This window comes from Gigantopelta aegis, chromosome 10 (assembly GCF_016097555.1).
Source record: "Gigantopelta aegis isolate Gae_Host chromosome 10, Gae_host_genome, whole genome shotgun sequence".
Classification (NCBI taxonomy): domain Eukaryota; kingdom Metazoa; phylum Mollusca; class Gastropoda; order Neomphalida; family Peltospiridae; genus Gigantopelta; species Gigantopelta aegis.
In genome coordinates, this window is record NC_054708.1 from 77,196,300 (window position 1) to 77,211,933 (window position 15,634).

The window sequence follows — 15,634 nt, forward strand, 5'->3', positions numbered from 1 at the left end:
TAGCCTTGTGCTTGAAACATGTATGGGGTACCTGTAAAAAAAAAGTACTCGAATTTTGTGCGAAACTAGGGTAGTCATAGACGCTACCCGTTATCTCAGAAACGAGCAGCTTGACCCCCATTTTTTTCTGATTCACTTTAAATGTAAGGGGTGGTAGTATTTATATCCGTGACGTTTATGTCGGTTGATACGTTGCAGGTAGGAGTTTTAGCCACATATGTTACTATTGTCGTCTATGGGATTTGATTTGGTAGTATACACCCTGATGTCTGGGTAGGCCGGTCCACTTGACTGATAGGAATTTGTTCCAATAATAGAAATGGACAGGTGCTTCGGACCGACAAGAATGACAAAAGTGGGACCGGCAAACACACGTTTTTAAAAAATAATTTCGGTCTCAGAGATCGAGAATGGGTCCCAGACCGGGAAAAAAGGGCTTTTCCCCACCCCTGGTACCTGTATATGTTACATACATGTACATTTCTCCAGTATGAAAATTATAGTTTTAGAAAGTAAAATATTATTGACTTGCAAATAGTTTACTTTCTTGCACAATAACACTGGTTATGATATTTTTGTAATTTTATTTATTTATTTATTTATTATTATTATTATTATTATTATTATTATTATTATTATTATTATTATTATTATTATTATTATTATTTATTTATTTATTTATTATTTGTACAGTTTAACTTTTAGTTATTTTGTTGTTAAATTTTCACCAGATTGAGCACCATGTTTTTCACCTCACCTGGCCTGCTCGGACCGTGTTAGTCCGATAGTACTTAATGATTAATTAATTGTGGTAGTGTTAATGAATAGCTGCACTGATCACCTTACAGAGTGCCACCTTCCACCTACTTGTCAGCTTTGCTTCAACATGGAATCTGGGGAAACTTTGAAACATGTCACTGTACACCAGTATACTTCTTATTCTTTCGCAAAATAGTTTTTAAAATAAATTTTAAATTGTTAATTTGTTCTGGTCTTTCATCTGGGTATGATTCTCATAATTTGAAAATGGCTAGAAAGGAATTCATTATTTTCCATATTATTATTATATTTTTGTTGTTTTAAAAGTAGTGATTAAAAAAAGAAAAAATTGCAAATGAGTGCAATAGTGTTATACATTTTTTTTCTTCTGCTATACTGCTTTTATTTTCCATAAGTGATTATTTTAAGTTTTTGTCCATGTCAGCATTAAAGATGGGTAATATATATTATATATATATATATATATATATATATATATATATATATATATATATATATATATATATATATATATATATTTCAATCCATTTGACAAAGAAATAACCTTGTTTTAAGAACATTTATATATATATATATATATATATATATATATATATATATATATATATATATATATATATATATATATATATTCAATCCATTTGACAAAGAAATAACCTTGTTTTACACCCTCCGTCCCAGATCCATTGACTGGGGATACCAGAAGTTGAACTATAGAAATAACCTTATGATATGTTTTAAGAACATTTTACACCCTCCGTCCCATATCCATTGACTGGGGATACCAGAAGTTAAACTTGCTGCAGCCTTGAATAAAGCTTAAGTGGATATACACACAGTGAACAAAGAGTACCCCGACACTGACATTTTACTCTTTGATATATTGAGGGATTGGGGTTTTTTGTTCTTGGCTTCCACCATCAGTACCACCACCATCACAAGAAATATTAATGTGTATAAAACCCCATCCATCCCAGAGTGGTTTTTAATTACTGCTACATATAGTCTTGTAGTGTACTGTGTAGTTTATCTTTTGTATGCCATGGCACTGACCAGGTAACTTCGTGGTTCTTAATGTGTACAGGTATATCTGCTTCTCCTAAGCAAGTTTTAAGTACATATATGTCTCACCTCAGCATATTTGTACGGTGAGATATACTGTAGATGCTAATTTTACAGAAATGCATTGACATCAACTTTTGTATTTACATGTGCCTGTAGCTTTACATTGTATGATACATTCTCAAGGTTAGCTCCATTCCTCTCAAACAGTAACTATAAGTCGTAGATCATTTAAACATGCTGTCACCTGTGGATGTTCGTCTTGATGCATGTTGAAAAAAACACTTAACAAAACTTAAGATTAATTATGAATTGTACCTAATAACATGTAGCTGACAGATATTTGTAGCTATTTTATTAATTTATCTTAAAACAAAAAAATACAAATCTGCAGTATTGTGCTTAAGACCAGATATAACATTGGGCAGACTATATGTAAGTGTGGAAGCCACCAGATTTAAACAGCCTTTGGTTGACCTGTGATTTTGTTACTGCTGGTTATTATTGTCTTTATTTTTTAATAATCTTTCAGTAAGTTGTTTTTCTCACCTTGATGAATCAGTAGGCAAGTTATTTTATTCCAGAGAATTCTTTTTTGTTACCTAATTTTCAGTGGAAATCCCCACCCCAAAATTGAAAATCTATATATATATGTGCGGATAATGGGCAGCTGCCAGCAATTTTCCCAGCCTTTTTAGTAAATTTTCACTGCCTATAGAATAAATGCTTTCTGACCAAATGTTGATATTTTACAGTCTAATTTGTGCATGTTGACAACCCTGTTACAAATATGGTTGTAAGTTTGTCCCTGATTGGTTAATATTAACATATTATCAATGTCTAATGTTAATATTTAAGATAAACCAATGAAATCACATCATTCTTTGGCTTCAGTGTCAACCTGATTATGTCATATGACACGACAATCTAGCCAGGTATAATTTCATTTTCACCTTATATTTCTATTAATCATATCACTAATTATTGTAAATGTTAACTTTCATTTACAAGAAGATATATACTGGTTTACAAAATGTATTTTATTTTATCCTTGTTTCATCTTAACCTTGTTTGTTGGGTTTTTTCTTTCTTTCTTTTTTTTTCTTTTTTCTTTTCTTTTAAAAGTTTCAGTTTGTCGTTCTGGCTGGGTATTTGTTTTTTTTTTGTCTTGAGTGTTTTTGTTTTTGTTCTGTATGTGTTTCAGTTGCTCTGTCGGTTCCAACACCAGTGTCGGTGGTGGTGGTGGCAATACCAACTCGCATTCCTCGAATATCCCAAACAGCTACCCCCTCCGCCCCTCTGCACCGCCTGCCATTCAGGTTACTGCACCTTCCCCCACTGAGAAAAAACAAGCTCGGGTATTATATGACTACGACGCAGCTGATAACTCAGAACTTTCATTATTGGCTGATGAGGTAATTTCTCTCTTTCTTGTGTGTTCGCTCGCCATTTGTTAACAATGTCGTTGCTTCATGTTAATGTTGCTATTTATTAAAAATGTAGGTTGTCATTGCTTTACATGTTTAATATTTGGTTGTGTATTTTTTTAATAATAGTTTTTTCTTTCTGTATACCTGTCTTGCTTGCTCTAGTCTTTTTTTAGCAAGACATATAGGAACTGGGGGGTGGGGCCTGAGCCCTCTGTATAAAAATAAAACTTGTGACACCTCCACTAGAGATTGCGCGCATCCCTCTCCCCCCAGATATCATTCCTATGGGCCTGTTTAGTGACTATTTATTTATGTTGATTTATGACTGACTAGTTTTTATATCCAATTTAAGATACATACTGGTGGAATTTTAGGAGTTTGATTTTGGTAGTATACACTGTAGTCGCACTTTTCACCTATATACATGGACATATTCCGAATGTAGGATTAATTTAAACAAAAATTAAAAAACAAATTAGAATCTGGGAATCTAATGTCCATGAAATTCTCATATAAATGAGAAACATACGAATCCGATTAAAATTCTGAAACATAAATCTTGAAGAAAAACAAAATAAGCATTTAGTTCAATATTTAATGTTCAAACAATATCTACTTGTATTAGAAAATACAATTTTTGTGTAGAAATAAGAAGTTTAATATTAATTATCAAATTCTGAATGAATGAATCACTACACATAATAAAATGCATTTAAAAATAATTAAATTCCTGTGACATGAAGGTATATGAATTCAAATTAATTCTGGTAGAACTGAATGAAAATTAAGGTCTATATTGTAAATAATTGAAACATGGGTTCTTTAATAGTCAGGTTTCAGTATATTTAATTTTATATATTAATTTTTGTTTTATTTTAGCTAATTTAAGCATGTCCACATTGAAGTAAATATACAAATATTTCCTGTAACACACTTCACTGTATCTGTTATTATTATAGCTTGCCTCCAATCACTTAGCCAGTCTGCTTTGTGCTAGTGCATGATTATACATGTAGCTTAGACAAGTTAGAGAATTGTAAATTGTAGTGAACGACTAATGAATTTGACTTTCAATGCACTGTGTACACATACAGGTACATGTACATTTGTAGGTATTCGAAAATCAGCTTTATGCTTCATTCAGTAGCATGTCATTGAATTTTGTTATTTTCACCAAGTATTTTCATTTTTACGAAAAAAAATACCACAATTCTTTGGAGGTTTTTTGTAGTGATTTGTTTTTCTTGTTTAATTTTTATAAATATACTTTATTATTTTATAATATTTATCAATTATATTTTTGTTAGGATCTATCTGTACTTCAGGGTTTTTTTGGGGGGGGTTTCTCAGTCTTTTTCTTTTTATTATTATTTAACAAAATATATTATTTTCTACAATTTTTTTCAAAATGTATTTTCTTCTTGTTCTTATTCTTCTTCACTACGTGTATATACAGAGAAAATGTGAAACATTTTGTTAATATTTGTTGTATTTTTAGCTAATCAGAATTGAATGTGACCATTTGTATAGTCAGATCTTTGATGTAGCATTGTGAATTTGTTGATAATTCTGAATGTTTTCAAATGGAAATAGGCTGGAATATAGCTCAGTGGTAGATCGGTCACCTGAGGTGCGATAGGTCATAGGATTAATTGCCATCAGTGGGCTATTGTTGTTTTTTCTGTAAATTTGTTCATGGAAAAGTTCATATAAAAGAGATACCTTGTTGCTTTTTTAATAGTCTTAGCCAATATGGCGACAGGTTGGTTCTTTTTCAGTTGACAGACAGGTATACATTTTTATATATAATGATGCACTAAACTATTTTCATTTACAGTTTTACATGTATATGTATTGGAATAAGAATTTTCAGTCAACCAAGTATTAAAGGGACGTTCCTGAGTTTGCTGCATTGTAAGATGTTTCCGACTAATACAATATTTCTACAGTTAAACTTACATATTAAATATATTTTCTTGTTTGGAATATCAGTGTCTGTATATTCAGTTTCTGGTCGTCTTAATATTTGTAAGAAGCCCAAACTGGATTTTTTCTTCAAATAATTTCATACGTACAAACAAAATATATATATTTTAGGAAATGAAATGAAATTTAACGTAGTATAAATATTAGAACTCTCAGAAACATGTTTAGTATACTGATATTTTATGCTGAAAAATATATTTGATATGTAATTACAATTGTTAAAAAATCTCTGTTAGTCGATAATATCTTAAAAATGGCAGCAAACTCAGGAATGTCCCTTTAAAATAACCAATGGTTAGGACACTAAATTGTCGTCATTTGAAACATGCTGGTTGAGGTGCCAATAACATATAGTCCTTTCTTGGGGTTTTCTTTTCATTATAAAGTTACGTATTATTATTTATTCTTGATATGGTCCAATTAAGGGTGCACTCCTTTATTAAGGGACAGATCTAGAGCCTCACAATTTGCATACATTTTGAGTATGAACCTAATATGAGCAAAGTTGACACTTAAAACTGCATGCAGTTTAAATATGAATCAAATTTGAAGTTGAATGCAAAGTTAACATAGTTTTATCAGCTTTGAACCTGTCATTGTAACATATATGTCACCTGAGAGTTATTTGATTGGTTGTTTTTTCTGTCATTTCAGCTAATCATGGTATACACTGTTCAAGGCTTGGATCCTGATTGGTTGATGGCTGAAAGGGGCAACCAACGAGGGAAAGTTCCAGTCACATACTTGGAGATTCTCGAATAGTTTTATTGGGTGTTGGCTTCTCATTTTACTTCAGTCTTCTCAATCCGCATATTATATCCTGCAGTGACAAACTTGGGGCATGTTGTTGGGTTGCTTTTATTTTATAATATTAAAGTGGCATCATCAGTGTTGAGCTTTGAACATTATGGAATGTTCAAAGATAACTGTTTTACTCAATATTTGTAAAGAATTATTTTCATCTGTAAAATTGAAGAGCACCAGCAGTAACTTTGATCTTTAATTACAATAACTAATATGGTCAGAGAATCTTTTTATTGTGTAATTACATCACACCTTGATAATTATTAAAGGATCTGTTTTTAATATATATATATATATGAAGAGTTTAGGTGCAAAACGCGATTTTAGATTACATTTAATATTAATCTTTGAACAAAGTGTCTCATTTCAACATCAGTGTTATGCAGGCAACAGCCATTACAAAATATTACATCCTTATCTAAATCATTATTATTTTATTTATTAGTATAAATTTTTTAATTAATTGGCCTTGTAGCATGTTGTAAAAAGAAATACATAAAAAGAAATGGATTCTCATAGATTCCATGCTTTAAAGTTGTGGGAATCTGAATCAGTTTTACCAGAATTGGATGAAAAACAGTCAAGATGTCCACTTTAAATGTGTTACTTTAATGATCAAAAAGAAAATTAAAGTAATACAGGTTTGTTGCTTATTTAATATTTGTGACAAGCTGTGATCTTTTGAAACAGTCATGTAACACATATTTGAATATTGTAACAGTTATGATCAGAAGATGCACAATAATTCTTCTGAATATTGCATTACATCTGTACATTTCCAACATGTAAGTTCCTGTATTGTGGATAAAATGTCTTATAAACAAAGACTGTATAATTATATCGCCACATTGAGCGTCCCATCAATCTGGTAGAGATAAAGGTGCTATATCCACATTTTCTGTTTCTGAGGGTGGTACGTAAATATTCTATAGCACCTTCTGGTTCACATAATTTATGTATTAGCCAGACACTACTTTTGTCAAAATAATTGTGTAACCGAGTATTGACAACTAAATTAAAATAATTTAAGATACAAAACACTACATGTACCTGAGAATCATGTTAATGCACTTAACTCTGCCTCTTATTTGGACAAAAATGAAAATTATAATATTGTGGCTCTAAAAGTAAAACATTGTTATTGTTCTTTTAGGCTATTTGTTAGCTATATTCAAAATGAAGTTATATGTAGGATTAGGATATAGATGGAGTAAAAACTACAAAATGGGGGAAATATATAACTTTTGAATTATTTTAATTATTTTACTTGTAACATTTTGCTACAATATGCCATTAATTAAGTGGACTTGTTCAAGTGTTTGCTTTTGTATAGATCTATGACTGCTAGTTACCATAGTGAATATTGCAATTGTTTGTCATATTTAATATTCTGGTTTGTGAGAAATTGTGATGTGTATATTTGATTGTATTATGGTTGGAAATAAATGTTTTGTTCTCCATCTCTGTAACAAAGTAACAGAGTTGATGCCCAGCTATGCCAGTTTAACATAGCACCAGTTTTGTGATTTTCAAAAGCTTGTCCACCTTGCTGAATATGATTCCACAATGCTCTCACATCTAAGCCATACATATGTTTAAAAAGAAGAAAAAACAATGAAGTCTGTAGTTAGCTATGAGTCAGACAAGGATCACCTCTAGGCCTTGCATTATATTTAGACATATTAATTAATACTGGATATTTTTCCAATATATTACGCCAGATGTTAGGGAATCACATCTGTGTGTTCACCATTTACACACGTTCTAATTTATGCATTGTCATTTGACCACTGCTCGAATCTGGTTACAGGAATGGAGAACACTGAAATGGAGAACACAGAAATGGAGTCATACATAGGGTACTTGTATCATGTACATGTATGAAACTTTTCTGGCATAAGACGTGTGTTTGATTGTTATGTCACACATTTATAACATTCAGAGGTTCTGTTAAATTTTCAACACACAGATGAGATCTCCAAAGGTTTTTGCAGTGAATAACACAAAGAGGGGGAGGGTGGGGAGGGACAAAATTATTTGTGTTTATCAGTCACAATAATTTATTACTCCAGTGTCTCAAAAAACTTAACGAGAATCATTTTGTGTTCAAGATTAAAAAAACTTTTTCAAAAATACATGTACATGTACTTAAATTTCTTCTTCTATTCTTATTGTACTGTTTTTGACTTAACCTTTTTCTACTGTTCTTGTTGTATTGTTGGGTGAAAAGTGTAATTGTTTTTTCTTGAATCTTGGTAACTTATTATTTTTATTTATTTTTATTGGTGGACATTATGGGTCTCATCAAGTCATTCGTTCTGTTAATCCTAATATACATATAGCCACATCTGTTCCTCAGGTTAAAACTCTCAGTAACCAGATTGAGTATTGTAAAACAAAAATTGTTGCAGATTGATGATTGTTATTTAAACTTCAAAACACATGCTTCACCTTGGTGCACTCGAGTTACCGTATTGTTCCTATTTGTAGCGCCCCCTCTAATATAAGCGCCCCCTATGATCACGAGAAGTGTATCATGAAACGGTACCCGTAAAATAGTAAAACTGCCGACTTGCAATGACAATAATCGGTAAACAAATAAAATCCAAACAGGTGAAGCACTACGACACTAGTATGGGCGAACAGTATGTCACACGTGTCGTTTATCAAATGTATGTCGCTGTTATCTCCATGCAGAATGAATGCACGACACTCCGTTAACGCTGTTCAAAACCGGAAGTACAAACATACCGGTAGGTATTTACACCAACACCGTAACACCGTTTAAAATATATTCAGACTGGGTGACAAAATGAAGTGGGCGAGTATGATGGGTCTCAATCACACACCCCTCCCCCACCCCATTTTCAAATACACTCCGCAGGCCCTATATGCCTACGTGCACAGTACCATGTATTTCGATAAATCAGCTGACGATGTACGGTATGCTACGTCATTTCAACAAGAAAACGTCACTGGTGGAGTGACTCGGCCGCAAAGCTTTTGATGTCTAAGCGAGCCAGACGCATTGACAGTTTGATACGAGGATTTTTCACACGTATTACGAAACGTGTTCTAGTATTCTAATTAGCGCATCCCCTTTGTGTTTTGCATCGCGCCCAGGCGCTACAAATAGGAACAATACGGTATTTAGTAATGTCAATCTCTTCCTTTTTTGTCTCGCCTTTTCGAACTCAAAAGGTAAGATACAGGTATTTCTTTTTCAACAGCAGTAGCAATAGCATCAACAATACCAACTTTTGCATTAAAGCTTTGCATTTAGATCAGTTTCTTACCAACTATAAGTTTTAGGTCAATGAAATTTGTTTTATAGTTGCTCCTATGGATGTTTATCACATTGCACTGAAAACATTTATGGTAGGCAAGACTTTTAATTCTGGGGAATTCTTGGTTTACGTCTCTGGACAGAGAGAAGTTGGAAGATGCAGTCAAGCGAAGAGATCTGCTTATCTGTCTGACATTGGACTTGTAAAGAAACTGCAGATGAAATGTATCATAATATTTATTATTTACCTTTTCATTCATAATATGTTACCATATACTATACAGCTTATGCTGTGAATAACTACTAGTACCATTCAGCAATACAGTGGAACTGATTTCTTCTAAGCAGTCTAGATTAATTGTTCCAATTATCTGTCAGATATGGTCAACATCTAGTGGCCTTCAGGATGTCATTTGCTTTAGTACAGGTCTTGTGATTTCAAGATAACAATCGGTTCCAGTAGTCTGTAATGCCAACTTGACGGTTGCGTTATAATTTCCCCAACTTCCACCTTACGATGGGTGCACTCTGACTAACAACTGGGTGTCATGTTTAGTTGTAATGCCAGCTCAGACTAGCAACAAATGTCAGGTCAGATTCATTTTTTGAATCGGTTATGACGGCTGTCGTAGAAGTTGTAAGATCACTCAGACTAGCAACTGGACTGTCATAGAGGTCGTGAGAGCAAAATATTTGCCTTCTTCCTGTTGGCAGTTGGTAGTCATGAGTCTAGCATATGTCGTTAATTATCAAGTAACCTTTTCCACCATTGCCATAATTAGGCTTACCAAAAACCAGTTTCTGAGGAGTTCAGTAATCACAGGGTTTCTCTCTCTTTCTCTCTCTCTCTCTCTCTCTCTCTCTCTCTCCCTCCCTCCCTCCATCTCTCTCTCTCTCTCTCTCTCTCTCTCTCTCTCTCTCTCTCTCTCTCTCTCTCTCTCTCTCTCTCTCTCTCTCTCTCTCTCTCTCTCTCTCTCTCTCTCTCTCTCTCTCTCTCTCTCTCTTAAGATGTTTTGCTGGTAGCACCTGTCATTGTTAAAATGTGTCTGACCACTTTTGTTAATAGTTCAGTGCCCAGATGATTAAACTTTGTATATGAATTTATTGGGTCTTAGTGTATTTCTTTAGTGTGTTAATATGGGATTAGGCCACATAAAACATAGGTGGTGAACATCTGTCTTTTTTTTTCCTGCCAGAAATGTGGTTGGTTGGAGGTTTTTATTTTTGTATTTTTAAAACGAGGTGGAATATACCCTACACGGCAAAAACTACTGATGTTAATAAAAGTGCAACTAATGCTCTTTAGAAACAGCATTAATAGTTTTGGTCTGTTGTCATCTGATCTGCTGAGTTTTCCATTCACATTCTTGTAGTCTTTGTTTTTTGCTGAAAAGGTCACGGTGACTCCCTATTTGTCAACACTGGACAACACTAGATTGATCCTGAATGTTAAGTACATTGATCACACATTATTTATTCAATTTTAATGGTAGGCAAGACATTTAGTTCTGTGAAATTCTTATGTTTAAAGGTAAGATATATTTTCTTATTAATTAAACAGACCCACTGCTGCCTGCAATGCTAATGACGGCTACATTGACCTATAGACCTTGTTTTGTTAAGACACATTTATAAGTTTGTTGTACAGTTTCTGAGTTTGCCATGAAAGATTTGTGTAGATTCACCATCTCCAAACCATAGGTCTTTGAGTTTTAAATTCTTGTATATTTAATGAGTGTTTTTTCATACATATGGTTTTATTAATAAGCTGCAAGCTAAGAGTAAGTCTCTACAAAAGAAATGGAAATAAGTCACAAATATATGCACGACCAGAACGTCCTTGTAATTAAAAATTACATGATTATGAAAATTATTAAGTATAATTGTGACTTTTTGGTTGAAGTGTAATTTGACATCCAATAGGTGATGGTTAGTAAATCGGTGTGCTCTAGTGGTGTCATTAATAAATAAAAAAAATTGAAGTGTAAGTAAGTATTGTTAGTGAAAGTGTACCAGTATGTAATGTACTGGTACACAAATAAATGGACCCAAAATATTTATTTTATACAAATGTAGTTTAAAAAAACAAGAGAGAGAGAGAGTTGTTTCTCTTTGAATAACTTTTTTTTCTAAGCTTTTGACACTTGAGCTATTTCTTGTGTGGAGTTATTGCTTAAACAGTTCAAAATTGTTGATTCGTTTTCCATTACATACTCTGATTAACCTCTTGTCACAGAAGGTCGAAAGCTACCTTGCTATAGGTCAAGGGCATATTGCCATGTTGAGTTGTTTTAATTAATAATACATGTTCCTAGAGCATTCTGAGAAATGTTAAAACATCACCATTGTAGTGCTAAGGTGGGCTGGAGAGGAACATATAGCCCACCCATACCCCAGGGCTCTAATGGCCATATTAATTAAATTAGATACATTTTGTTAAAGACTGAATCAAGTACACCTGTATTACAATTAAGTTAATTTGGTATTGTAAATAAATAAACACAGCATGCCCTTATATACTTTATTAAATATTTTTCATCTATTCTAAATTTTGTACATAATATGCAAGTATATATTAATATGTGCATAAATTTACAGTTTCGCCGAAGTTGTGGTCTTTTTATTTTGTACTGTAGTGAATGGTTCTGACAAATTTAATTGTAGTGCTATTCATTTCTTCGTGATGGTGTTCTGTTGTCTTTAAAACAGGTTATTCAGCTGTAAGGTGTCACAGTAATGTTATTGGCTATCATCGGGATATTACTACTAATTCTCATAGTTTTGTCTTAATCACTCTTGGCTAGTTACAGTTATGTTTTGAATCTCCTGTCTCTTTTACAGTAAATGAGATCTGATCTTTGATTTATACTGAACAGCAAAAACCTCAATTCAAATATTGATTTAGTTTCCTTTAATTTTATTTAAGATTATTTAATTTTAATCACATTAGTGTTTGTGTCCGTTAAAATTATCAAATTGAATAACCGTTTATGGCCATTTTGACATTCTGGTTACTAAATTAATTTCTTTTGTTGTTCGCTATATTTCTTATTATGCATATAGGCTACATGTATAGAATATATATATATAAATAATTACAAAATTTCTGCGTTATACAATTTCCTCAATTCTGATTGGACAACATGGAAGAAAAACTGAATGTTATCCTTTGATAAACCTCGAAAAATGATGTCATTATGCCAGCTGTGGTGTTATTATGTAAAACAGGCCATGGAAAGGATGCTAGAAGCTGATTTATGTGTATTTTAACTCACTATGGTGTGTCCAGGTGCTTGTGCATACATTTTAGAAGAGAGTGGGGGCTAAACTGTGGCTAGTGAAATTTATGAGGGGTTAAGACATGCTTCTCTGGAAAAGTATTGAAAAAAAGAACATTTGCTTGATCAAAGGAAGGGTTCGACTGCCTTAACATGCCCTTTGTAATTTTATAAAATCTGTTTGTCTTTTTATTTGTTTTAATGAATTTATCGATGTACAGCTGTCACAAACTGCATAAAATTGCTTAGCGTAGTGAAGGATTTTAAACTAAACACCTCAGAAAATGATGTCATTACGTCAAATGGGATGTCATTACATAATGCAGATCATGGAAAGAAAGAATGTTAGTAATTGATTTATGAATTATGTGTAGTTTCAACTAAATATGTTGTGCTGTTTGTAACTATGAGAATTTATCAGTGTGTAACAGTCACAAATTTAGTATAAAATCGCGTAGCGTAGCAGTAATACAGTGTATTTTATGTTTCTATCCATTTTGCATAACTTCTGACTAAAAATATGCTGAGTTGTATTAAATAAAAATATTCCTTTTCCTCACTTCTATGTAATGATAATTTTAAAAACACCATTTTTGCATGCTAAATTTGGCAACATAATATATTATCTGTAGCAAACAAAGCAAAACTATTATGAAGCATATAGGGTTATATTTTTTTAAATTTCTAAATCCATGATATACATGTAATGTTATTTTTATTTTTTTTGCATAACAAACATCTGACATCTGGAACACTGTCTAAATAGTCGCTGAGGTTTATCATTAAATATTCCACATGTACAGTATAGTTGCAGGCCGGCCATGAAAATGATGATTTAAAGGCATATTGGGGTGTTGTTTATGTTCACAACTGACGCACATATATGAGACAATACTCCGGTAGCTTGTTGAACTGGAATGACGTCAGTATTACAATAACGTCACTTTGCTTCTCCTTACAATAACAATAAACTGGGTGCATGATTTCCATCTTCAAAATGCCTGGGAAATTTCTATACAAAATTGCTATTGAAAATATTTTGTTTGAAAATTACTAAATCTTATAATTAATTTTTTTTTTTTTTTTTTTTTACAGAATATTGATTTGAAATGAGATTATGGAAATATATTATATTATAATTATTATTTATTGTGTACGAAGTCAAAACAAGGGTGTAAAAAGTGACTTCTATTCTAAACTTGCTAACTGGAGACATGGTCAACAAATCGTAGATATGGGTCCTAATTTCTAGTGTAACAGATGGCTACTTGAGTATTATGTAATATTGGTCCAAATCAAATAAATACACAATTACATACAGAGATGAATGCATGATTTTTTCTAGGGAGGGGTGTAATAATTTTAAAATGGCACCTACAGTATTCAAAAGTATACTAATGTATTCTTCCACAAAAATATCAAGCTGAGTAAGATAGTGGATGTTCCCCCACTAAATTCCAACAAATGCATTGTATTCATATGCTATACATGAATTTTTTGAAAGGGGGTGAACACCGCCAACATTGCCCCCTTGGTTTTGCACATTGACATACATGTGTGTTATAAGATGCTTTCTGGTCTATTTGTAGAGTTATATATATTTTATTATTGTTGGAAATGTTCATAGTTAAGACAAGACATTGTTATTGCATTTTGCATTACACATTAAAAAAAAGAAAAAAGTAAGGGATAGGGATATATGTTTTGTGATATTTTTTTTAATAAGCTGGTGACCTATTTTTTTGTTGTAATTTTTAGTAAGTAGATATACTAGTAGTCTTTATACAAGATTTGTGGGAATTTTTGAGTGGTGAAAAAAATTATACAAGCTAATAAAACGTGAAATTGTAGTTTAAATATACTGAAATAACTGGCTTAACTTTTTTGTCAAGAACATACAAACATTAATGGATATAGGTTGTACCAAAATAATTTCTATAATGCACACAAAAACATTAAATTTGACATGCATTTCAATTTAAAAACTCTTTATTAGATAAAGATTATGGCAAATTTCAATTTTAAGGTATTTGTTCACAAAATAGAAAATGACACAATGGTCGAGATGTGTAAAAAAAAACAATCTAGCCCTGTAACACCCCTTTCTTCTGAAGATAAGTGTTTTGATATACTTGTAGAATAAATAGGTGAAAAATTAGCACATTTTGAGTAGTAGAAATATTTGCAGCATATGCTTTTAACATCTGGAACACTGTCTAAACAATCACTGAGGTTTATCATTAACTATTCCACATGTACGTTATAGTTGGTGACCGGCCATGAAAATGATGATTTAACCAATAGTTATTGTTGAGCATTTGATTAATTATTCATGTGCACAGTATAGCCATTGGTCATTAGAAGGTCTTGTTCTTTATCTTTTGTGTAAAGCATAGCCATTGGTTGGTTGGTAATTTATGTTTATTTTTGACATTGACATAATGTTTTTAACATGCTCCTATACTACTAAGGTTTCGACCACCCAGGGTTCGGCCTCTGGAGGCCAGGGACCCAGTCTGGGGCATTTATTTTTGAAGCTAATTAATTGATCCTAAACGTAATGTTTGCACAATTTACCATCAAATATAAACAAATTTTATCTGGTTTCACTTAGCATAAACAGTGGTTTCCCTAAGAATCTCTGGTAAAAAATATACTGAACAAAGGAAATGCAAATATTTTAATATATGTTGGGCTTGTGTTGTTTTTTGTTTGTTTGTTTTTTGTGTGTGTGGGGTTTTTTTTTTTGGGGGGGGGGGGGGTTGGGGGGGGGGTTTGGGAGTTGTTGTTTTTGGGGGGGGGGGGGTGTTATAAAATTAATTCAGTAAAAAGACTGCCAAAATGGGCCTAAAATGTTTCTAAACATTTAAAAATATTTTTGGAAGGAAGCAACTTTGATAGAACCTCTTTAACCCATAGTTAAGCTTGTGTTAACTCTACTGCACAGATCACAAGCTTGTTTATAAAACTTTTAAAGTCTTCACTCAAGTTTCTAACGACTTCTTGAG

General features: G+C 32.4%; 1 protein-coding gene across 4 annotated transcripts in view; it reads left to right on the plus strand.

Annotated features, from left to right (window-relative positions):
* LOC121384153 (endophilin-B1-like) overlaps nucleotides 1-15,331 on the plus strand; it is a 68,911-nt gene extending 53,580 nt beyond the window's left edge. For all 4 annotated transcript variants that reach the window (XM_041514407.1, XM_041514410.1, XM_041514408.1 and 1 more), the window contains 2 exons: nucleotides 3,047-3,257; nucleotides 5,913-15,331. In XM_041514407.1, the coding sequence (XP_041370341.1) occupies nucleotides 3,047-3,257; nucleotides 5,913-6,020 (319 nt within the window). In that variant the 3' untranslated portion in view covers nucleotides 6,021-15,331. The remainder of the gene's footprint in view (nucleotides 1-3,046; nucleotides 3,258-5,912) is intronic.
* The last annotated feature ends 303 nt before the right edge of the window (nucleotides 15,332-15,634 follow it).